The sequence below is a fragment of the Dermacentor andersoni genome, chromosome 1 (genome assembly GCF_023375885.2).
Source record: "Dermacentor andersoni chromosome 1, qqDerAnde1_hic_scaffold, whole genome shotgun sequence".
NCBI classification, from domain to species: domain Eukaryota; kingdom Metazoa; phylum Arthropoda; class Arachnida; order Ixodida; family Ixodidae; genus Dermacentor; species Dermacentor andersoni.
In genome coordinates this window covers 199,752,145-199,777,021 of record NC_092814.1, presented here as the reverse complement: position 1 = coordinate 199,777,021, position 24,877 = coordinate 199,752,145, and the positions used below count along the sequence as shown (strand labels likewise).

Below are 24,877 nucleotides of genomic sequence, written 5' to 3'. Positions count from 1 at the left end.
TTTCCCGTTTAAATTATGGCGTGTCTTTGTATTTTTCTTCGCCAGTACATTGGCACTATGGATGTTCCTCGACCCAGCAGCCGAGTCGAAATCGTCGCAGCGATGCGCAGAATTCGGGTGAGATCTGCGGTTGTTCGTTTGGTTATTTTGCCGGGTTGCATGGTTTTGTCGAGTTCTAATTGTCAAGGCATTGAGCAGTCACTCAAAAGATTGCGTAGCTCATTTTGGCAGTTATGAACTCGGTCAAATCCACACCCTGTTAATTGCTCTTGTCAGCTGTCTTCTAAAGAATGCTCTCAGCCTTCGTGTTAATATTGTCATTTGTTTTGTACCTGACAAGAGGGTGAGCTCATTTTGCTTTCTGTGTGACATTTTTTGCACATATAACTGATTGTCTAGTGTATGTAACAAACCATTTTTCTGTTTTGAGACATACTGGAATAATTGGGCATAGATACGCCTTATCATCTATTGCAGTATGAATTCAAAGCAGAGTCAGTCAAGAAAAAGAAGGTGACAATTACCATTTCGGTTGATGGAGTGAAAATCATCTTGCGCAAGAAACATGTGAGTCTTTTCCATTTCCACGTGAATAGCGTTGGAAAGTCTTTGCTTTCAAAGCATTGTGTGGATTTTGTACCATTCATTGTTTTACTTCCTTATTTTATTTAATTAGTAATGCATGCATGTATCTGAGGGTGCGATGTTGCAGAAAATTTCAGTAGATTCTCCCCCTTTAAATCTCGCATCACAGTAGTGTTTCATTATACATGTGCCACTAATGGTGAAATGCACTATAGCCAGATACGAGAACTGTACCATTACTAGTATTCATCTCCTTTAACTTTTTTTTTTGTCGTATACATTAGCAAAATTTTGAGGCCACACATATAGGCTAGTTGGCATGCCATCTTGTGTCCATGGTGCTTCATTGCATAATGTACTTTAACCACAACGATTCTCATGTGAAACCTGCTATGGTTTTAGAAAAACCAGTGGGCATGGGACGACAACAGGTACCTCATAATGAATCATCCAATCTATAGGTGAGCCCTCTCCCTCTCTCATATTTATAATAAATTTACCTGCCGTGGTTGCTCAGTGGCTATGGTGTTGGGCTGCTGAGCACGAGGTCGCGGGATCGAATCCCGGCCACGGCGGCTGCATTTCGATGGGGGTGAAATGCGAAAACACCCGTGTACTTAGATTTAGGTGCACGTTAAAGAACCCCAGGTGGTCCAAATTTCCGGAGTCCCCCACTACGGCGTACCTCATAATCAGAAAGTGGTTTTGGTACGTAAAACCCCATAATTTAATTTTTTTATAATAAATTTGAAAAGAATGCAAAACTATATCTGTTATCATACTTCCTACAATAAGTACAATAAAATAGTTTGCTCATGTTTCATTCGTGGCACACAATAATGGTTTAGAATAGTTCTGTACTATATGCTGTAAAAGTTTAGTGTATGATAGTTTTAAGACCACTCTACATTTCCATGCATGTTGATTATAGCTGTGAGGTTGATAGTGTCCCTGCGACATGGAATGTCCTTGATACTCTGTTATTTTTAGTTATGCAAGTGAATATCCTTTTGATGGTCAAAGCTATATACTTCTGCTGTGGCAGAGCTTTTTGAACTGCTCTACTGCAGTGGCAAGAACCTGAGTATTAAGTTGTTCATTGGTTTAATGGAAATTACTCACTCCGCCCTCTCAAATTCTGTATCTAAGTGCTGACAAGTGCACATCGCTTGATCTCACCTTATTTATTTTGCTCACTATTGCTGAAAGCTGGGTGACTTGGTTACTCACATTTTGAAACATCTTAACAGTACTAAGGAAAATGAAATGCAATATTTCCCAGTGCACTTCCTGTTCTTTGTTTTGTCTTACTTAACATACATAATATTTCTCTTTTTTTTTTATTTTTTTACAATACTGCTAGCCCCAGGTAGTGGCTGTGGCAGGGTGGGATTGGCATCAGTACACATCAAAATAGTAAAACAGTTAACGAATAAAGAAAAACTTGAAAGAATACTATACAGGGTTAGTAAACACAATTATGGAAGTACAAAGCATTAAAGACAAATGACATAAAACAGACATCACATACTCTGTTCAATGAATGCCTGAAATTGAACCACGTCATCCACTTCGACCCACTAACTATCGAGGTCATTCCACTCGACTACGAGCGAGGAAAAAAGGAGTATTTAAAAACAGTCTTTTTTTTATTTACAATGCTCAAGTCTTTGTGCCAGCCTGTTTTTCTTTATTCTTTTATTGGCTGAATGCGTTACTCAGTCTTAGTAATTGACAATGGTTAAAGAAAGAGGATTTGCAGCTTATATATTCAGCTTAGTGAAAGAATGGAAATATGTAATTGATGATATCTTCTCAATAATTAGCTACTCTTTGATGTACCTGTGAAAAAGAAGCCTGGTTGTTAAATACTTACGTCAACAATAGCTATGTTTTGATGTCATTTTGTTTTGTTGTGTTTTTGATTTAGAAAGTAATGATGAGATGCAGAAGTCACATGAAACACAGTGCCAATTGAGAATAGTACCAGACAATATTCTGGTACTATTCCCAACTACCACTGCACTTTTTAAATTCTGTAATATTGAGCGTGCATTTGGTAATGACAATTTGAAACTTTTGATAACACTTTGACAGGACATGCTAACTCCCAATTCATATTTTTTACTAAGACAGCCTGAATTGATATGTTTGCACTTGTGTCTTCTGATATGAGGTCACTTATTTTTTTGCACATGTGTGTGTGTGTGCACATGTTTTGTTTCATTCTTCTATACAAGCTTTCAGCTTTGTGGCATTATCACTTTGTCTAAAGTACTTTCTTGAAACAATTTGCCTGACCGGTTCTGCCTGTTCTCACTAGTATTTCTACACTTTCCAGAATATTCTACGTTTCTCATGATTCTCAAGACCTGAAGATCTTCAGCTACATTGCACGAGATGGTGGTAGCAATGGGTTTAAGTGCAATGTGTTCAAGTCCAAAAAGAAGGTATGCTTTGAATTTTCTTTCATTTCTCTCGGCATTTCTTGTTTTCTTCACTCGGTGGGATTCATTTAACAGGTGCAGATAGCAGCTTATGGAATGTGACCGTTCATATTGCAACCTAAGTTTAATATGGAAGTGGTTGAACATTAAATACTATTGCTATTGATGGTGCAAAGAATTGTAGTATTGTAGTGTCCACTAGGGGAACACAACCTTTTTGAACATTCATTATCATAAACTTGAGCTGAGCGCCATGGTGGCATTGTGAAAGACAAGTCATAGTCAGCTAGTCTGTTGCATTATTGTAGCTCTTGTAGAAGACTTTTCATCATTGTCTCTCTCCTATTAGGCCTTTTATTAATGAAATTTTCTCTTGTCCAGAGTGATAATGGATATTCAGCATTTATAAGATGACCGCAGCAGACATATGGTTGTAATGAATGTATATAATACATAATCAAATTAATTGAGCTCAAATGCAGCAATCTAATGTAGAATTTTTCAGCAGTGTATCAATGCAGTTACCTTGGGCTCTTTTTTTCTTTTTTTTTTTTCTGTGTACATAGATGACACATACTAGGAGAAACAAATAGTGCTAGTATTTTGCTGTTGTGACACTGAATTAGTGACGCATGCAATCAACAGTGCCATATAGAAGTGCATAGCTGAAGTGTAACAAAATATTGGGTGTGAACATTTTGCAAACTTCCATCATAATTGCAGAAGAGCCAGAACACCTGCTCGTACATTAGTACTTAAAACATGCCTCAGCTCTTGAACTGTTTGAGGCAGGGTTTAAACCATTTATATCATAAGTGACGCTTTGAAGCTGTGAAGATTCTTTTCCTTTTGCCATCTATATTTAATTTCTATTATTGCACTGCTATCTTGTATGTGTTGCTATGACTTGTTTAATCATACAGACATAATGCACATTACAGTTCTCAACAACACACAGCACTCTTACTTATATGTCAACTGCTATGCCATGGAGGAATTAGGCACTGTAGCAGATGGCAAAAAGCTAAATTGTAGAAGAAAAATTGGCTGCTTGTACTGAATGTGCTTGAACTGCTATGGTGGCACTAGTCACATTTGTAATTTTCAGGGTTCAAGATAACTGAGTCGTTAATATTTTTTTTAACGTTAACTTGCATGCTTGCCTTTATCTTTTGTTTATCAGCATGTGTGAACATTGTGCCTGGCATGTAAAGTTAGTTGCATATTGTTGCGGTTCTTGTTTGAAATACTGGGGTTTTTTGGGATGCAGCATGTAACCCATGCTGGGGAAATACTCGTCATGCTTTGCATATGGTTGCTAGCTTAGGCTTCGTTATCCCATTGTTAAAGTGTATGCATAGTGGGTGCAAGATAAAAGGGATTCACATTGTGTCTGTGGGTTGCTGCATGTGCAGGTGGCCGTCATGTGTTTGCTGTATCTGTTTACATGCGTTTGAAAAGCTCATGCCCTGTTTGCTGATAAATAGAAGCTGGATCCATAGGCAGTGAACAAGTGGGATTTAGGCACCTAAGCTCAAATTTCAGCACAAAAGGAGCAGAAGTGGGTGTTGCAATTTAAAAAAATACCCGAGCAGAAGTGTGAATTATTGTGGCTAAAAAATGTCAGTTTGTTTATTTGTGTTGGGAGAAGGGCAGCACCTGCTAACAGATTCACTCATAAGCCATTTCGCAAACAGCTGGGAACACGAATGGTGGTAACACGGTCTGTTAATGTATTTCGCCCAGCCAAATGGCAAGGCCATGATTCTCTGTGGAAAATGAATAGGCTGTAAGTGTTAAATAGCAACACATAACAGGTGTGAAGATGCAAGGGAAATTCTTGAGACATTGTGAACTGTTTTGTGGGGTAAGAACAATTCTCTATAAGCGACAACATTGTTCATGGAAAACAAACTGAAAACTGTGTACCAGGTATGCGAGGTGTTTGAGGACATAATGACAGCATCAGGAATAGCATTGATATTTCATACAAGATTTGGTATATTTGTTCCAAATACTTTCGCTGCTTTTTCATTAGGCTGTCAAATAAACCTATCGTCAGCCTCAATATTGACTGAATTCGGCTCATTCGATGTTGGACAGTGCTTATACAATAGCAGGCTTTAGCAAGTTTTTTGCTTTGTGTGGCTATTTGTTAGTATTTTTCTCAGTGACGCCGACCATACATAGCAGCGTACAGGTTTAGATATTTGGAACTAGAACACCATATTGAGGGTAACATGGGTGCTGAACTTCGCAACCAGACATTTTTGGGTGGCGCAGGCACTGTGAGCACAAGCAAATCCAGAACTTAGGAGTGGCACCTAATGAAATTGTGCACAGGAAGCTTGATTTTTTATTCTCCCACCTGATGTTTATCATCAGTGGCCATAATCGGCTTTTCAGGATTATCACTTATCATGACCTCCACCTGCTGGAGAAATTAAACCATCTGAATGACACCTGACCACTGGCAGCTCTTAATTGTCTTTGTTATAGATGATAATTGGCCGCAAACTGTTTTCTCACCCAGAAAACAAACCATTTCATGACATTCAAGAAGTTGGTGATCTCCAAGTCGCTTTGGTCGGCATGCAAGGCGACTAGGGGAATGTACTGCTTCATCTCCAGTGCCAGATTGAAAGCTGATATCCTGGAATAAATGTGCTAGATTGGTTACAGAGGGGTTGTTGTAGATGATGTTAAGCGCCTAGACAGATAGAATGAGAATGTTAATGTCTATGGCAATTTAAAGCTGTGTCCTCAAATACCTTGCGCACCCGGTATGTCACGGAACAAAACTTGTAGCATCTGACAGAAGAGTACTAATGTGGTGAACAGAGTAAAAGCCAAATTTTTTTTATGCTATGAACTTTTTAGCAGTCTATCAAAGCAAGAAACTGGGTATGACTGGTATATAGTTGTTTCCATTAACCAATATATGGGCCAATAAAACTTTATAAGTTTTCAGTGATATGCTTCACTATTTGTGTACATTAAAAAAAATTGCATATTTACAATAATGGGTTGTTTCTGATGATTAAGTGCAGCAAATTTCTTCACTGTAATACAGCAATAATTATTGCATAAGAACTTCTGGCTGCGATATTTGTTGCATACATTGCATCCCAGAAATAATTTTAAGTGTAGCTTCATAAATCAGTGAAAATTTGCCTTGCCTGTTGCTGCAGCAAGTTTTCTGTTGGCAGTTTCGGAAGTTGTCAAAGACTATTACTAATGGCATTGCGCACCATGACTAGGTTTTAGTGTCTGTTGTCCTGTCCGTTTCGGAAGACATCAATTTCTGTGTGCCTCTCCTTGGGGCATGTAGACATTGGCAAAGATGGAGTCTTTTTATAGCCTGTGGACACAGGTATAAAAGCTCTTCTTTTGCACAGGCTCCTTAGAAAATGAAATTTTGTCTCACTGGAGATCATATCCATAGCCTGTACACATTCCTGATGGCAGTGAAATAGGGAGAAAATGATATAGGATCTAACTTCCTGACAACTTGAGTGGTTTTACCCGAGAAGAAATAAGATTATCAATGCTCAGGGAAATTAATTGTTCAAGGTTTAGAGCACTTTCAAATGCCTAAGTGGTATTTGCAATGGGTAATTAGTGTGAGGAGGGATTTGTAAGAGTAGACTGCCTATTGGGGTTAATCATTCCTCTCCAATCTGAGAGTGCTGAGAATGAAAATGCACAGGGACATAAGACTGTTCAGTATGCCTGCTAAGGTAGCAGCTATGTGTTGATAAGCCACAAAAACACTGCATATCAAGAGCTTGTTGCAATTGTTACCGAATGGCAATACAAATAACACTTACAAATGGCTTAACTTGAAAATAGTCATGATTCATTTGAATAAGCTGACCAAGGCTAAGAGAGAGAGAAATAATTATGGAAAGGCAGGAAAGTTAGCTAAAGACATGGCCCATTGGCTGCTCTACGCTTGGGGAGGGAAAAGGTGGATAAGAAAAAAAAAAGAAAAATAAGTATAATAAAGCGGTGGTCAGTGGGAACGTATTTGCAGAAGAATGTTTGCCAGCAGTCACAAGCATTCATACAGTCCAGTCGCCTTCAAGAGGTGCAATAGGGCTTTTGTGGCCTTGTGCATGCGAGTGTGCTTAGGACAGCTTCCCAGGATTTTTTCTTCCACGAGCGGTCTGTCATCCAGGCAGCTGAGACCAGCTCACAGAGCACATCGTCGAGTGTTGAGGGATGGGCAGTGGCAAAGAAGGTGCTCTACTGTCTCATCACATCTCCAAAAGTTGCACAATGCTACATTGTTCGCCATTCTTATTATGAATGAATAGGAATTCGTAAATACAACTCCCAACCACATTCAACACAATAAAGTTGTTCCCCGATGGGAGAGTCCGGGTGGCGGCCGAAGTCGCAAATAAGATTCACTTCAGTGCCACCAGGTACCTGGTGACTCAAAAGCAAGACTATGCCCCAAGTATGAAATTTTTTGGAAAAAAAGGAAAACGCAGAAAAGTTTTGGCATAAAAATTCAAAGTAGACACTTTCTTGGCACGAACACCCAAAATAGTCTTTTAAATGTAGTCAAAGAACTGCTAAAAAGGTTATTAACACTGAAATTGTGCTCATAAGTGAATAGGGCATGGATATGATAAAACAAACAGCAGACATTTGCCTATATTCCAGTCTATACCAATAAAAAATGAACTGCTTCATTATAACATATGTGCCTACAACAGGTCAGGCCTCTCTCACTTTTTGTTTATGCGGTTAATGAGTAAGTGCCTTTGAAAGAAATTGTCTTGGGCTTAGAATACTGTCCTCTCGGGTTTAACCACAGGCGAGCTGGCCATGTGCTTTTTACTGCAGAATTATTACCTAGTGTTATGGAAGGTGGCAGAATACCTCAGTATGTGCCCCCTCCTGTTTACAAATTTGTAGCATTAATATTTGTATCAGGAAACCCAGCTGGAGAAAGCTTTTACACACAAGGAAAGAGGACATGCTTACTATACACCAGATGTCATCTTTCCATTTTTCGTGGTTCTTCTTGTTCATGCTGTGTTTCATGATGGACTAGATGACTTGTGTAACATTCTGTCATGCTTAAGTCAGTTTGTGCACTGCAACTTAGGGTGGGGGTAAAGCTGTTGTGTGCTGTGGATCATAGAAGGCTTTCCTCCCAAAGGACATTGTTCATGTCTAAAGAAAAGAAAGTGAACCTCACAAATGTCATATATTTTCTTTGTTAAACAAATCCATGCTGAGAAAAAGAGGGAAGGGGGGGATCTGGTTTGAAACTACATTGTTTTACATATAATCTTAAGCAATTCAATTTGTAATTGGATTCCTTCAACGGAATATATAAGAAATGTAAAACTCACCGAACTTTCTTTTTGCAAGCAAAGCAGCCAGGCTTTTTGAAAAGAAAGCAGGGTTTGGGGGTTGTGGAGGTGAGGGGTGGGAATGGCAGCTTGGAGAATGATTGGAAACCATTTCTTTTACACACAGCGAGGTTATGCGTTTCGTAATTGGTTTGCTTTTGGAAATGAATGGTTCATCTACTTCGAAGCTATGGGCAGTTTAGTTGTGTCACTGTTATGTCACCGTTGCTGTGACTTGGCATGTGGTAGGCAATATTAAAAGGAAGTTTTAATTTGGGAGCTACTCTGGTTTTCGAATAACGGGAAAATCAGACATCCACCCGTTCGTAGCAATTGCTACAAAGGAAACCCATACGGGTTCCTCGAAAGAAGAGCCTCATAGTTGAAGAAAAATTCGTCCTGGTCTGGGACTCGAACCCGGGACCACCGCCTTTCCGGGGCAGCCGCTCTACCATCTGAGCTAACTAGGCGGCTAGCAGATGGCAGGGCGAAGTCGAATTTGTCGACAACAAGAAGCAAAGGCAAGAGTTTGACGTAGTAGTTCTGCGGAAACCCGCAAGGTGGAGTCCAGAAGTAATGAATAAAGGGAAAATCAGACATCTGATTTCTGATTCTCTTTATTGATTCTCTGATTTCCCTTTATTCTGATTTTCCCTTTATTCATTACTTCTCTCCACCTTGCGGGTTTCCGCAGAACTACTACGTCATACTCTGGTTTTCCTATTCATATACATGTAAAATGCAGAAATGCTCTCATGCAACAACCGCTGGACTGATTTGAATGAAACTTGTTGCATTCTATAGAGAAAGTTAAGTTTTAGTAACTGCTGGTAGCAGAATTTTGATTTAGGATTTCAAAATTTTTGCAACAATTGCAGAGAATTGGTAAGGTAAGGAAATTGAAGCAAGAAGTGTACAACTCCATAGCTCCACAGTTTACAGATTATGGAACTTGTTAGTGTTTCCAAGGCTTTTGCAAAATTCATACTCGCAAATTGGGGCATATACTTCAAAGCAGTGTATAATTTTTGTCTGCTTCGGATGTCTTTTGGTGCAGTTTACAGAATTGTTGTATTGTTGCTAAAGTGTTGAAACTGTTTACTTGACTTTTTTCAATTTTTGAGATTTTCAACAATGCTTGTAAAAAATAACAAAACTGACGGCCTGAATAAAAACTGCTTTCTAGAGGAACTTGATTTTAAATTTCGCTTTTAGATGCAACAAACCTCATCAAATTTTTTGCAGAGGATAAAAAAAAAAACAATTCCTCCATTTCCATTTATTAGATAGAAGCTCTCGAGCTAAAGCTGCCCCTTAAGCACAGGAAAAAAAAAAAAAGAACATTTTTGTGTTTTTTTTTTTCATTTTTTGTTGGTCCAGCCAATTTCTTGCATTAAGTTGCAGTGCTCTCATTTTCTGGTGAGTATTTGGGAACATACTTGTTTTTATAATGATTTTGGTGGTTCATGATGGAGTCACTATTGATGTTGAAACCTTTTATGCTCCATGAAACTATTTCTTTATGCCAAATAGTTATATTTTGCCAAATGTTTGTTCTATATCTGTGACTGTTTTTTGAGGTAGTGATGTCACAGTTCTAGTGTGGAAAAAAAAGCAGCGATCTTTCATTATGGCACTTTAAAATTTGTTCCATGTGTTGTGTAGAAAGTTCAGCCTAAAAATTGCACCCCTAGATATTTCTTTGAAGCAACAGGATAGTTTTATTAAGTTATGTTTCGCACTTCAGTATGATTTGTTGTTACATAGTGTACTAGAAGGAAAACGCACCCAAAACTTACTAAAGTAAATTGCACCAAGAAATTCTAAAGAAAGCTTTATGGTGTTTATAAATGGCATATTTAGTGGGAAACTGCGGTTGGGCACCTTTGCACTGCCATTAACATCAATAATATTACTGCCAGTTAACAAAGTTCCTTTATCCATTCTTGTGTGACAATGCAATTAAAAGGTTGCTCCACATATTCTGTAAAACAAGTGAGCAACTGTGTCACACTGCTTCCTGTATGGAAAAAGGCAGGGTCAGGCAATGGTGTGTATCCTTTTAAATATAAGCCGAGATTTGTTTTTGGTTGAAAGTATTGGCACTAGCGATCTTTAATGCACTAGTGGCTGCGTCTTTGACTTGAAAGTGCTGCTAATCACAAAAGGGTGTAATTAAGCTGTTGTGCGCTTGATGGAATTATTGTAGAAAATAGTTATTTCTGTTGTAGGCATTTGAAGATGGTTTATTTTGTTACGAGGCTGTAAACGGACTGCAGGCCAAATTTGTTTACAAGTACAGACTACTTACCATTCTTCAGCTGTGAGCAGTGTGGTCCTACACACTTTCTGACACTTCTGTGTGGGCCTCCTTTGTGGCCCCAATTATTAGAAACAACGAAATGGCTAAAACAACAAAAGTAAAGACAAATGACTGGGCGACAGAGAAGCCAGCTGCTCACGGACGCGCAAGTTAGAGATTGTTTTTACAGCATGCCAGGAACAAAGTGCACGCCCTCATGCACTGTGCGTGTCGCACGCATCACCACAGCAAGCGAAGGGAGGCGGAGCTGAGCTGCTGGCCTCCCCCTGGAGGGTCGGTGGCGCGCTATTCCAGTGCCTGCGAGGGAGAGGGCCCAATTTAGAATGGTGAGGGAGAGGGGCTGGCCTGCTCACGATGCGTCTGACGTAAAGCCGGGCAATCTGCCTCCAGTTCGTCGTCTAGCCAGTGAGAAAAAGGCATTTTCTGCCCTGTGAAAGCTTTTGCGAGGGAGTCTTAGCTATTCACTGTTCATGCAGTACAATTCATTCTTTTGCGTATCTAAAAAAATTGACTGCTGTATTGGGCTTCAGCTTAAGAAAATGATCTTGTGCGCTGTATGCTGAAAGAAGACTGATTTCTCTCTCTGACGCTTGGTTTGTTGGAACACGCCAGGGGAGCTTATTCCTACGTGCAGTGCTAATTTTGTGTAGCATGAACTGAGTAGGGACACCGTGTACTTGCTTGTCTCTTCTCAGTTTCTTGTGGTGGAGTACCAGCTTGTGAAGCGATGCGGTCCTTTGCTAGAAGAAAAGGAGAATGGTCCTATTGTGATGCTCGATAGGGTCTACAAGCCTGGTGCATGCATGAAACCTTCGTTTATTGTGTGCAGTAGTGCAACTTTGGCCTTTAGCATTTCTGCACTACTTTTATGGCACTGCATTTCTATATGCAAGTTTTTTTCTTTCTTGGTGCTCTTGTGGCATTCACTGATCAAGCACAGATTAAGTGCAGATGGAATGCTTCATTTGTTACTGCAATTGTCATCTGCTTGCTGTTCCACGTGCACTATCTCTAATTGATTTTATCAGTCTATTTAACCTGTTTATTGATTTATTTAAGCCATAAGAGAGACCCTGGGGTGTCAAAAACAAACTGGCTACATGTTGATATGGAAGGCTGCCAAAAGTGATGGCAGTGGCCACACACTTCAAGGATGCGTAGAGCATTTTCACAAAAGTTTGGAAGGTCTGGCTCCCACACAGAGAAGGGAAAGGCAAGTCAAGAGAAAGAACCAGCTATATTGACAAACAAGGCAGTCAAGAGAATCAGCTTTCGTGAACCAGAAGTTGACAATGGGTGTGAGACAAACTCTGGCTGTATTTCAACCAAGGCCACACGGAATGTGATACGCAACAGCAAGACTCTTTTCAGTGCTGGTGCAAAAAGGTGTGATTTGCAAAAAGATTTTGGAAGAACTTCATGCCTTCAGAGGAGCATTAGCTTAGAGGACATAGAACTCCAGGTGAGGGCTGCCGTGCTGTGAATTTATTAATTTCTAAGCCTTTCATACGGACTAAATTTGATCAACTACGAAATGAAATATACTTAAGTTAGCAAAAAAAAAAGAAAAAAGAAACACTTTGTGAGGCCAAGTGGCTGCTGTCTTGACGTGTCGAAACATGTATTTGACCTGCCAGCTTGTTTACTGCTTTGTTCTGCTTTAAGAACTCTGAAATTTTTTGTTTTTGCCTTTATGGTGCTTTTGATTTTGTAATGCCCCAAAAAGGGCGATTATGCTTGGACAGCTTAACATTATTTAGCTTTGTGAAGCTTCTTGTGCATGTGTGCCTGTGTGTGCGTGCGTGTATGTTCGTGCATGTATGTGCGCATATGTGTGTGTGTGTATTCGTAAGCATAACGATATAGTTAACTTTACAACTCCCATAGGATTATGCAATGTTGTAAATGTTGTTGAACTGAATTTGCCGGCCTTGCTACTGCAATGGTGCATTGAGTATTGAGTAGATTTGAGCGTTGACAGCGGTGGAAAGGTATGATGTGTACATTAACACTGTGGCTAAACCAACTTTGATTGTTGCCTTTCGAGATATTGTTATGCTTGTAATGTCAGCTTGTAGATGAGCTGCCTGCCACTGTAGGAAAGCAAAAAAAAAGAAAACCTGGAATGATGGCAGAAATCAGAAGGAGAGGGTCATGTCAACTATGCTTGAAGCATCAGTGTGAGCTTATGCCTTGAACTTGTCAGAAGCTGTCAGTAGTTCCTTGTGATCCTGAAGTGACAGAAAGGCTCAATGAAGGCCTTTCTGACATTGTCAGATTTGTTTACCAAGTCACTCTTGTCATTGTGATCGCTTCATTTCCAGTATGACCTCAGCCTTTCTTTGAGTGGGTTTGCATCAGCAGTTCCATGTGGAAGTTTCATGTCAGTTTTGTTTCTTAGTACCACAAAGTAGCACCTAATTCTATGTTAACAGTACATGTATTACTTGTGTAACCAATTCTGTAACTTGCAGTACCGAGGGCTAGGCTGATAATAAGAGAAAACAACCATTTATGCTGTTTCTATTTTGAAGTGTGTTGTTTTTAATCCTTTCTTCTGCAACTGCACTTCAGCAGAGAACATGAGGCACAAATGCGATAACCTTTTCACCAACAAGATATTTCCTTAAAAGTGGAAGAGTTCATGGTGTGCATGCTACTTGAATCCTTTCTAAAGCAGCATGTTGATAATGAAATTTTCTTGCACGTGGCGAAAATTGCGTTTTGTGGACTGGTGAATCTAAACTTGCTTGGATACCGTACTTATTTCTAGTACTGCCAGGCTTAAACACATGGCACAGGAGATGAACTGAATTGAGGTAATGGAAAGGGCAATCAAGCAGATAACAAACAGTACCAGGTGGAGCCTTGTGTTTTCGAGATAATGACATATGCATACATAATAGAATGGATGGAATTACCATTTATTAAATGAGTACCTACACTTGCTGAATATGTGCTAAGTTTTTTAAAGCATAATGAAGTTATGCTCGGGCACAAAGTTTAGAATAATTTGGTTCAGGCTTGTTCTGCCGGTAAATATTCTTATGCTGGCCTCGCATTTGAGACTAATTTTTATGGTACTTTTTGTGCCAAATTGCCTCTAAGCTACCTTTGTTTTATTTATCCAGCACTTTCTCACCTTTTATATTTTGGCATTTATCGTTGCAAATGCTAATGTTGAAGCAAATGAAGACAAGAAAATGGAATTAAATGATATGGCGTCATTATTTTTATGTCACCTCTGCATATGGTGAAAACATTAGAGTTAGTGAAAGTTTGGCTGTTCGTGTTATGGAAAGTACAAAATAATTGAATTATTGTGAACTGCTTCGGTGAGAATGCAAAGCATGATCTCTGTACAAAAATACTCACATAACATGTGTGCACTAAATGTAGAGCTGAAATGCAATAACTTCATGAAGTATATCAAATGGAAATGGGTAAATGATGGTGATAAAAGGATGTATGGGCACATTAATGCTGCAACTTTCTTATCAACCTTTGGAAAGGGTGAGTTGTGTTATGCCTGATAATACAGCATGTAGCTTGTTGCTGTAATTTAGGCTTTTTGTGTAAAAATGTATTGCATATGAATTCATCATTATACTTCTTCAAAAATAGCGAATGGGGCTGAAGTTCTATGATTCTGTGCAAGCAGCTTGCAGGGAACTTTTTCTGTCAGAAACCCCTCTTCCTTTCTCGAGGTTCATTTATCAAAGTTTAAGTAAGGGCAGATGCTGAGTTAGAAATCTTGAAGTTACATGAGTGCTTCCAGTAGCCATTGTTGGGGCATGCTGGCAAAAAACTTAGAATGAAGCCTCCCAATTCCACTGTGTGAATATTGCCCTAACACCCCGTAGATTAAATTTTTATGTTTTACATAGGCCAATGCAGGCATTCATTCTGCAGGAGATGTAGCCATAATGTTGCTGCGGTGCTGCTCAGGTACTCATCATGGGTGTCAGACTAGTAATCTGTGTTTTGCTGCAGAGCCAGGCCATGCGGGTGGTGCGCACCATTGGGCAAGCCTTCGAGGTGTGCCATAAACTGAGCCTGGCCAATGCCACCTCCAACTTGGTAGCCAGTGACAGTCTCCCGTCAGCCACTCGGCACAGCAGCAGTGACAACTCAATTTCCAGAGGTCTGCACAACGCTTATCGCTTGAGCACCGTAACAGAGCAATAATTAAGAGTAAAAAAAAGTACTATAGTACTTCTTCATTTACGTTAGTACTCCCCATCTCTTTTTGTGTGTTCTTTCCTATGTGTCTTTGTTCCTTTACTCATTCTGAATTAAGCTAATTCAAGAAAACATTGTTAGAATAGGGTCCTTTTTGTCCAGGTTTTAAAGTTGAATGATTGAGAAGTAAAATTATACTGTTGTCTTATAGACGTTGCTGATAAGCCTGCACAGTAAGAGTAGGTTTGTGCGTTTATTTGATTAGGAGATGGTGCACAAAAATTCTTATGCTTTTGTTAAAAAATTAAATTCTGGGCTTTTACTAGCCAAAACCAGGATATGATCATGAGATATGCTGTAGTGGGGGCTCCTGAATAATCTTGACCACCTGGGGTTCTTTAATTTGCGTCCATTGCCTGGTATATGGGAATTTTTTTTGTTTCACCTCCATCGAAATGCGGCCACAGCCGCGAGTATTTGATCCTGCGCCCTCGAACTTAGCAGTGCTATGCCAAAGCCACTATGCCACCACGGCGACTACTTGTATTATGCTTCCCTGGAGGCAACCATAATGTGTTAAAATATCAGAGGGAAAGGGAACTGAAAAATGAACATGGGGACATGGGAAAATGGACAATCATATGCTGTCAGCTGGCATTCTTTATCACAACATTGCAGAAACAGATGCAGACAGTGTGCCACCTAACAGTAAATGAGCAAGTCATGCTGCCTTTTTTTTTATGGAGTGATTGAAACAAAGAACATCTGACGTTTTAGCATAAACACATGTTATTGCATGCTTATGTGAAATACATCAAATTAAAATGTCTGGTTGTTTCTGGGTGGCTTTAAGCAAGGAATAGCAGCAGTCTTGTTTTTGTTTTTTGCATACATGTTGTCATTCACATGACAGATTTGAAAAAAATGTTACTTGTTCTGACAAAAAAAAAACAAAAAAACTTCAGGATGTCTGTTCCTGGCAGTGGCTGGCTGGTCTTTACTTTCATTCAATAATAGGGTTTATGTGATCTTCTACTCGCTTACTTATTTTTTATGTCTGCATAAATAAATTAATTTTAGTTTAAGCTTCGTTTAAAGTTTGAATAATTAAAAGCACAGAGGTTATTATCCTATTCCCACTTCCATGTTGCTTTCTGACATTGGTGTAATGCAAAAGTGCTCACGTACTTATTCAGGTGCATGTTAAGCATAGCTCCCTACAAAATTACTAGAGGAAGCTCTGGCACTAGGATCTAAAGGAGCTGTAAATGTGGCGGTGCAACCAGCATAGAAATGATGGCCAGTACATGGATTTGCCTAAAGTTTGTCTTTCATGCATCGAACTGCTGTGCAAGTTGGCATATAGATCATTTTCACCAAAATAGTGCAGTATAGATGCAACAAATTGCAATAATTATGCATGTGTGCACAAACTTCTTAACTTGCTGTAATTAAAAAAAATGATTTCTTGGAAATTTAGGAAGTTAGAGTGCAAAATATAACAACACCCTCAAGCACGAAGATTAGACAAATTCATGTACTAACCATCATTACCATGGTGGCTGAATGATTGCAAGGCTCTAGTCTTAATAGTAATTTTTTGGCGTTAAGAACCCGCAGCTGTCAAAATTATCCCAGTGCTGTGCATTACAGCATCCCTCATAGATTGTTGTGTAGCTTTGGACATAATTTCCTACAGATATATTTTCTTAAAAAAGAACCTAAATTATTAAACACCAATAATTTTCAGGAACCAGATATAGTGAAGAAATCTTGCAATAGTATAAATATCTTATGCAATAGTATTGGTAAGAAGTCTTGTAAGTATGGGGTTCCCCTGTGTAGAAGTTATTGTGTTAAAAAAAAGATTGTCATGATCACATCATCATTCCTCTGGTGAAAAAGAGTTAAATGAAGTTATGTAACAACTGTACATTGCACATCTCTGACAGGAAAGGCTTTGTTTGACCTTGTGTTGCTTGCAGCATATCTTACAAGTTAAAAGCTTTTGTGTTGTCCTTTGAACTAATGCTGGGGCACTTCTGGGCACCTTCTTGTGGTGACCTTCAAGGCAAATATCAGGGTGACTAATGTGCAGTTTGTTGAGGGCAAGAGCGGACTTCTTGTGTGTTCCAGAATTTCAGAGCGTTGCCTTCTAAGCAGTGCATAATGAAGGCACTATGTTTTCCAACAGTGACTAAGAACAGGGAAAAGAAAGTAAAACAGTTTTGTGATATCTTTCAACAGTGTAGTGGCAGAGGTGAAAGGTGAAAGAACTATCAGAACGACATGAATAAAGGGCTTGAATCTGTTAGTTATGCGTGACTGAGGGAGTATAGGCACGGGCAGGAAAGAGTTGAGAGAGGAGACAGTGTTTTTAAAGGGCCCTTCACCAGGTCTGGCCATTTTGAGCTGACAAGCACAGTGCATACAATGTGTGCTAGCAATTGTGTATGCTAAGTATTACATTCCTACGGGCTGCGGAAAGAGCTTAAAATTCAAACTCAATGCTGTTTGCCCATCTTCTCACGAGTGCTGTGCTCCCAGCCAGAGAGTCAACAGCAGTTGTCCAAATGTGCCTACGTACATGGCCATGCTGTGACGTCGCTCACAGTGACACGTAACTTAGATAATTATTCGAGGCAATGGCAGTTATGTATTTATTCTGCTGCTTCAATGTACCACTTAAAGTTTAGAAAAATAATAAAACACAGAAACTGAATGTCTGCGCGTTTTTGTTTTACTTTGTACCATAGCAAGAGAGATATACTGTCATTTCGTATGCTTGTTCCCATGTCGTGAAGTCACATATGCAGAGAACAAATCTGTCATTTTTTACCATGTTCCAGCACTACGATCATGCTCTCTCACCCTCTTGCGCCTGCCTCACTGCTCGTGATTGTGGCACTGACTTACATCACTAATCAGGGGTTCCCGTGCAGAGCGCGCAAAATTGTCTGCGGCCTAAAATGAGACAAAAGCAACAGCCTGCACACGAGACCGTCACCAGAAGTGCGCCACTCGGGAAGAACATGAGAGAGAGAAAAAAAGAAGGCAGGGCCCAGGACATATTCGTCACGCAATCCTCAGGCTCTGGTATGGGAGATGGCGGGGAAGAAATTTCGCTTGCGGAGGCTAAACTGGGCAAGTGGAGAGAGTGTCTGGGTTGGCGGCGACTCTTGCCTCCTGAAAACAATAGTTTGCGGCACTTCAATCCCTGCAATAGTGACCGAATTTGAAAAATTCTTGCGGTAGAACACTCTTTGGAGGGCACGTAACAACTTTTCAGCGTATAACCAAAATTTGCTATGGGGCCTAGTGAGGGGCCCTTTAAGGTTTATTTTACTTCAGCATTAGTGAGCCTGTCTGCTGAATGTGTTTTTCTACTGGAGTCAGTAGTAGCTAAAGCAGCATGGCCAAGATAAGTGAAACTTGTTTTTTGCGTGGCCTGGACGGGAAAACGGGAACTTTGATGTGCACTACAGGTGGTCATATGTGCAAGCTGCTTCACTTGATTCAAAGCTGCATGCCAATTGTGTAAAAAATGCTTGCTCTTCTTTTTTGCAAAGTTGTCATGGTGCCTAAGCTCTTAGACCATAGCCCCCAAGTGTGTGTACAAGATGCTGGTGTGTAGGAGTGCCAGTAATAGCAAAAACTTGCAGCGCAAAAAAATAGAAGAGACAGGGACAAGGTCAAGACTAAACACAGACGCTTTTCTCTTTGTCTTCTTGACCTTATCACCATTGCTTCTTTTTTTTTTTCTGCACTGAAAGCTTTTGCTATTCATGGACTACCAACTTACACAAAGATACAACGTAATGAGAAGTTGTTTGTTTTACCATATATAGTCGCATAAGGGCCACACTGCCACTTTGGAGGGCAAAATTTTGGGAAAAAAATTCAAAACATCCCGCCGGAAAGCGAAGTTAGTTCCGTTGCTGCTAGATGATGCTAGCTGCTGCGACATCGCTCAGGCCAGCGCCACCGCGTCATTATTTCTTTGTGTGGCACGTCGTCTCAGCTGTGTCGGCAGTGTTTCCAGTCAAATCGATGGCATTTCACCTCTAGAGAAGGGAGCCCTGTTTGGGTCAGCGCTGGTCAGAGACAATAGGCCGGCATCTGAGGTTGTTTACTGCAGCATTATGCCATTTTCGCCTCTCTTACCATCTGCTACTGTTGCAGAAACAGTACGAACCGTTAGCAGGCCACCATTGGCCTGGTTCGTGTAAGGGCTACACCCAGCGAAGACTATAAAAGAAAAGTGGGGCCCTTACACGAGTATATATGGTACGTCTCTTTTTTCAGTATGATTCGTGGCATTATGAAAGATGTTGTGCTATTTGTCATAGTGCCACTTTTGGCAAGTTGCAAATATACAACTGTTTTAATCTCACGTGATGTAACTGCTTGCAGAAAAGGACCAGAGTGAAAAGTTTGACAGAGACAGCACGTGCGACGACACCAAGCCACTAGCACCACTGTCAGGATCCAGCCCTGTTGAAACATCACACCAAGATTCTCACTGCAGTTCAAAGGCCTCATCCTCATCCCCAGCAACAGGGAGCTCACAGCAGACACTCCTGCAGCAACAACAACAGCAACAGCAGCAGCAGCAGCAGCAACAGTCGCAATCACCCAAGCCAGCTGTGAACCAGATTGCTTGCACTCAGCCAGTGGTGAGTTGATTGCTCATCAGGATGCACTATGGTTGTTTCGATCATGAGGATTAACCGGAGTGATCCAAAATAAGGGTTATCCAAATGACTCAAAAAAAAGAAAAAAAAAAGAAAAGAAAGGTTAAAGTGTGTTGCTCCTTCATATATCTATAAGCTTGACTTATTGTTTGCCTTTAGTGTCCCTTTAATCAACTCAGCAACAGGAGGGAAGAAGCTGGTAGAAACATTTATGGGAAGAGAGCAGCAAACAGAATGACGTTCAGATTGATTGCTTATTTAGATTGTCTATTCAGTCAACATTAATACTGACAGTTGCCTTGACTAGGAAGCTTATAGAAAAGGATCATAAAGGTAGAATGGAGTTCATACTGGTCAGAGCGCATGAAAACTTGGATGTGGGAAGAAATTGATGGGGCAAGCACTTGACCTGTCAATTTCTTCCCTGGTTCATGTTTCTGCACACTCTAATGAAAAGGCACAAATGCCTGATATTGTGTTAGCCCCTTTCTCATCTCATTATAATTCACACATTGCTCAGACAGTATAGGCAGCCTGATAACAGTAAATCAGTTCAGACATGACTTTGACTGCAGTCATTGTACAAAAGCAAAGGCAGGAAATGTATACAAAGCATTCTGTTCAGAACTGAAAAAAAAAAGTCATTTATATAATATACAAGCAGATTGATCAATCAAAGTTTATGGCATTAGACTGCCTAACCTTAATGGTATAAAGCCAAGAGTCACTATGTGTATCAGCCAGCAGGAAATGGACACTCATTTCTTGATGAATAAAGAATGTGTGCCTTTCTTTGAACCTTTAAAAAAGCCAATGATCCTTGGTTGACAGGGATCTAAAAATTAAATTATGGAGTTTTACGTGCCAAAACCACAATCTCATTATGGGGCCCACCGTAGAGGGGGACTCCGGAAATTTGGACCACCTGGGGTTCTTTAATGTGCACCTAAATCTAAGCACGGGAGTGTTTTGGCATTTCGCCCCCATCGAAATGCTGCCGTCATGGCCGGGATTGATCCCGTGACCTTGTGCTTAGCAGCCCAACACCATAGCCACTAAGCAACCATGGTGGGTTTGACAGGGATGACGTCAGACATACAATTCAGAAAGTCTTGGATTATGTAGGATTGTTCTTGTGGGCTGCAGCTTTTTTGTATCACACTCTTATTGTAAGTTGTGTGTTTCATGTTTCACCTGTTTTCCTTGAGAAGCCTTTATAAAAAGGTGTATATTGTAATCTGATTTTGAGGGTATACAGTAGAACCAGGCCCAGCACACACTCAAGTTCCAGCAATCGCCACAGAGGGTGAAAAATCATTCACGGCACATTCCAGCATGAAGCGCGTAAGTGTAGCTACTGTAATTTGGTCGGACATCTTAATTCACATTTTTTCTGTTAGGGGCGCTCAATGTGGCTAAATATTTTATCCATAAATGTACATATAATAAGCAACATACATAGTTACCATGTCATTTTTTTTTTTTACAGAATAAGTAGGCCATGGTTTTTATTAGACTTCTGTTATTAAAGTATCTGCTTTATTACTTGAATAAAGGTTTTGGGACTTCACTTACATGCAACAAGCAGCAGCCCATTGGTGTTGATTGCATTCTGGGCCGTTTATCAAATAAACTTGTACAGTGGTAATATTTGCGAACGGGGTGGTCGTTTCCTTTGAACAGCATCACACAGGTTCGTTTTAATTAGATGACAATAATATCTCTGCCAGTTTATGCTTCCAACATTCGATAGCCGCCACCAAGTGAATGTGTTTAAAGACGGTGAATTTTATCAGCTGCGGCGTTTCACTGGTGTAACGGCTGCACGGCTTCCATCGTTAGTGATCAGCTCCCCTGGCCATGTAATGACATGTTTCTGGCAAGAAATGTGCTGGCTAGCACGAAAATTCATCGCTGGAACCGAGCAGTCTTCTTGGAGACTACCCACGAAAGCGGATTAACCTTGCAGCCTCTGCGCATGTGCACCGGTGAGTAAAGATGCAGTGCTTCAAAGGCAATATAAACGAGGCTATTGTTATTTTGCCACGTTGCTCAAATTCATGACATGGAATATAGCATAAATAATAAATAGGTTTGGCTGTTTCTGCATAAATGATAAACCGTGATAGATCCACTGCACATTAGTGGCAAATGTACTTCTGGGGATACAATTAGATTAATTGTATTTGAGACTTGTTGAAATGACTGTGTTTATTACTTGTATCTTGCAGAAACAACTGTCATCTAATCAAGGCTTGGCCACAGTGTAAGAAGTAGCTTAGATGAGAAGACGCCGTCACAGGGCGCGCTGCAGTAAAGTTCTGCTTCTAGGGAGTGCCGATAGATGGCATGAAGAACTGACGCTTTTGGCTCTGCTTCCCGCACGCCCTATCACTGTGCCCCGCTCATGATGTAAGAAGCACTTTGCTCGAGGCATTGAAATTTTCCGTTTCAACTCAGCGTTTTCAACGACCTTCGAACGGTTTGTGCTTACTGTGAGGTCTGGGCATCTAATCAATGTTAATAATGATTTGCACAGTGCCAACAAAGTCCAACACCGAAATTGCACTTCACATGCAGTATGAAACAAATCAGGGAGAGGAATGATTGCCGGCTTATGGTTCAGTTTTATTGGAAGCTGCATATAAATATATCTTGTCTTAATGATATAAGAAAAGGCCTGAGCAATACGGTGGTATTAACATAATGTTATAGGATTTTTAAACAGCTACTGGTGCGATCATGCGGGCTGTCGCAATCGCGTGATGATACAGACTAACAGCGTTTTCTAATGACGCATGTGATATTTTAATCAACTTCATTTGGCATCACTTGTTCAAAAGCCTCAATTGTATCTGTCTGCTCTTCCCTGCATATTTAGCATAACATCACATCAACACGTGTTTTTTTCCTGTCATTTATTGATTGAATTTTAGAATCTTCAGTAAAAAAGCAAGAACAGAAGAAGTCGCACAATATGCCTGATGAAAGTGCATGAAATGCATAAAAGCAAGAAAATTCATGCTCAGTTCATTGAAGAGGTCGTGTTTACACAAGCTTTGAGATTTTGTGCAAGTCATGGCTCTTTTTTTCATCATGCTTGTTCTTCAATTGCCTGCTGTACTGACGCATGCGTAGGCCGATATAGTAATGCAGCAATTTCGCCAGCATTTCTTCTTTGTGCATACTGCAAAGAAATGTGAAGTGGAAATTGTCCAGCACGGCATCAGTTGTTTTGTTGTATGCATCCCTGTGACCTGCATACTTTGCGAACTTCTCCTCACTCTATTTGAAGAAGTCAAACAGGTGCATATTTGGATGCGTGAGCCAGCCCCTGGTTTTGCAATTCACAAGATTGGCTTCAGACACGTTTGCAAGACCTTTTTTTTTTCCTCAAGAGCATCCTTGCAAATGGAACAGGTTGTTCCATTGCGAATTTTTCTTGACACGAACCCTGTAACATAGTAGACAATGCAGCCTACTACTACTACAGCTGCATCTGCGTTAAGCTCGTCCAGGTCGAGAATGTCGTCATACTCCCAGCTTCCTTCATAGATGAACCCGTCAAGCCTTTACTTCAATTCATACAACTTTCCTGCACGTTGCGTTGCTGACCCTTTATATATCTCTCTGAAATCAGCCAAAGTCACAACGGCTGCTTGCCTTTTATCAGGCACCATACAATTCCCAAACTTTGGCGGTTTTGCTAAAGAATACAAGCTCAGCATGCGGTACAGCTGTAGGAACGTGGGGAACTTTGGTGCTTATTCTGACCACCAGCTTGCCTGATTATGCCAAAGAAATGTTCCAGGTCTTGATTCATCTTCGCTGTCAATACATACTTGAAGCCATAGTCCTTCAGCAGGTAAATTGACAGTTCCTGAACAAATTTCAATGTCATGCATAGGCCTTCAACAGTTGACTGTATCAAAAAAAAAAAAGGACCTTGTGGATTTCACCGCTCACGACCTGTTGCTCCCACGACTCCAGCCACTCGGATGCAGATTCTAGAACACAAAAATCCTTGCATTCCAGTTTTAAGCCTTCTGCGAGGAACCGCCAGTTTAAGGCGTCAAACAGATCATTTAAAAAAAAGCGCGAACTTGACCGTCGGCTCAACATTAGTTAAACGGGGTGCGCATCTCTTTGCAAAGAAAGGAATTCCTTTAGCCACAGAGTTTCTAAATATCTGTGTGGCAAGCTTTACCCGCATCCTCAGCATCTTGGTTTACGTGATTGTATGTTATTTTTGGGCACACCTTTCATTTCATTTCGTTTATTGTACCTTCAAGGCCCGAACGCATTACAGAAGGGAGTGGAACAAGATACAAAGCATGTGCAGATAATAATAATTTTTAAAAAATTGAAAGTGCGGATTAACAAAAGTATTCTTCAGTAGTAGTTCTAAAAGCAGATGTATCGGTTATGTTAACAATTGAGGCCGGCAGATGATTCCATTCATTGGTAGTTTTAGGAATAAATGAATAAAAAAATAGGTTCGTGCGACAGTGTGGAACGCTCAATTTATGCCGATTTATGCCTTTAGCGCTGCTTTGTTCTTGCCGTCCGTAACGAACAGGGCATCGTACCAGGACCACTTTATCAGTTTTTTGTCTTTTTTTCAGAACCTTTTTTATCCAGAAACCTGTTTCTGATGCACTTGAAGAGATGAGGAATACAGGACAGTACGTACACTTTTCTAGAGCTGTCCAATGGGTGCTCAAAGAAATTACGGACTTCACCCAGTGTACCAGTGATGCCGAGATGCTTCCACATCGTGCGGTTGGTGGATGCACCATCACACACTACTCCGCTGACAAACACTCCGGCTTTTTCCAGGTGTACGATGCACTGGATCAGGAGTTGAGAAAGCAGCGTCCCCTTAGTTGGTCCTTTAGATGCAAACACTGCTACTGGCTGTAAGTAGGCTTCACCGAACAGGGCAAAAGCGACGACGAGGCCGTGAACTGTGATTTCATTACTTTGATTATTTTTTTCTCCATGATCAACAAGGCCGGTGCATGTCATTGTCTGCGAGTTGACAGCCATTTCTTTCCTTACTTGAATTTTGTCCAAGATCAGGATTCTCCTCTGCTGGAACGGGGTCTTTGTGGCAACCTTTATCTTGAGGGCTTTGAAGAAGTCATCAAATCCACACTTTTGACCAACCATGCTTATATATTTTCTCACTGTGGTGATGCATGGCAAAGGCTCATTGTTTCGCAAAAAAGAGTGTGTGGCCAGTCTTCGTATGTGCAGCAAAAGGCACAACAG

General features: G+C 40.4%; 1 protein-coding gene across 1 annotated transcript in view; it reads left to right on the top strand.

Moving 5' to 3' along the window:
- The window catches only part of LOC126546881 (carboxyl-terminal PDZ ligand of neuronal nitric oxide synthase protein-like), a 72,357-nt gene that overhangs the window by 903 nt on the left and 46,577 nt on the right, over nt 1-24,877 (top strand). Inside the window, exons 2-7 of the mRNA XM_050194597.3 lie at nt 46-117; nt 478-567; nt 988-1,046; nt 2,927-3,035; nt 14,721-14,871; nt 19,323-19,585. Of these exons, the coding sequence (XP_050050554.2) occupies nt 46-117; nt 478-567; nt 988-1,046; nt 2,927-3,035; nt 14,721-14,871; nt 19,323-19,585 (744 nt within the window). The remainder of the gene's footprint in view (nt 1-45; nt 118-477; nt 568-987; nt 1,047-2,926; nt 3,036-14,720; nt 14,872-19,322; nt 19,586-24,877) is intronic.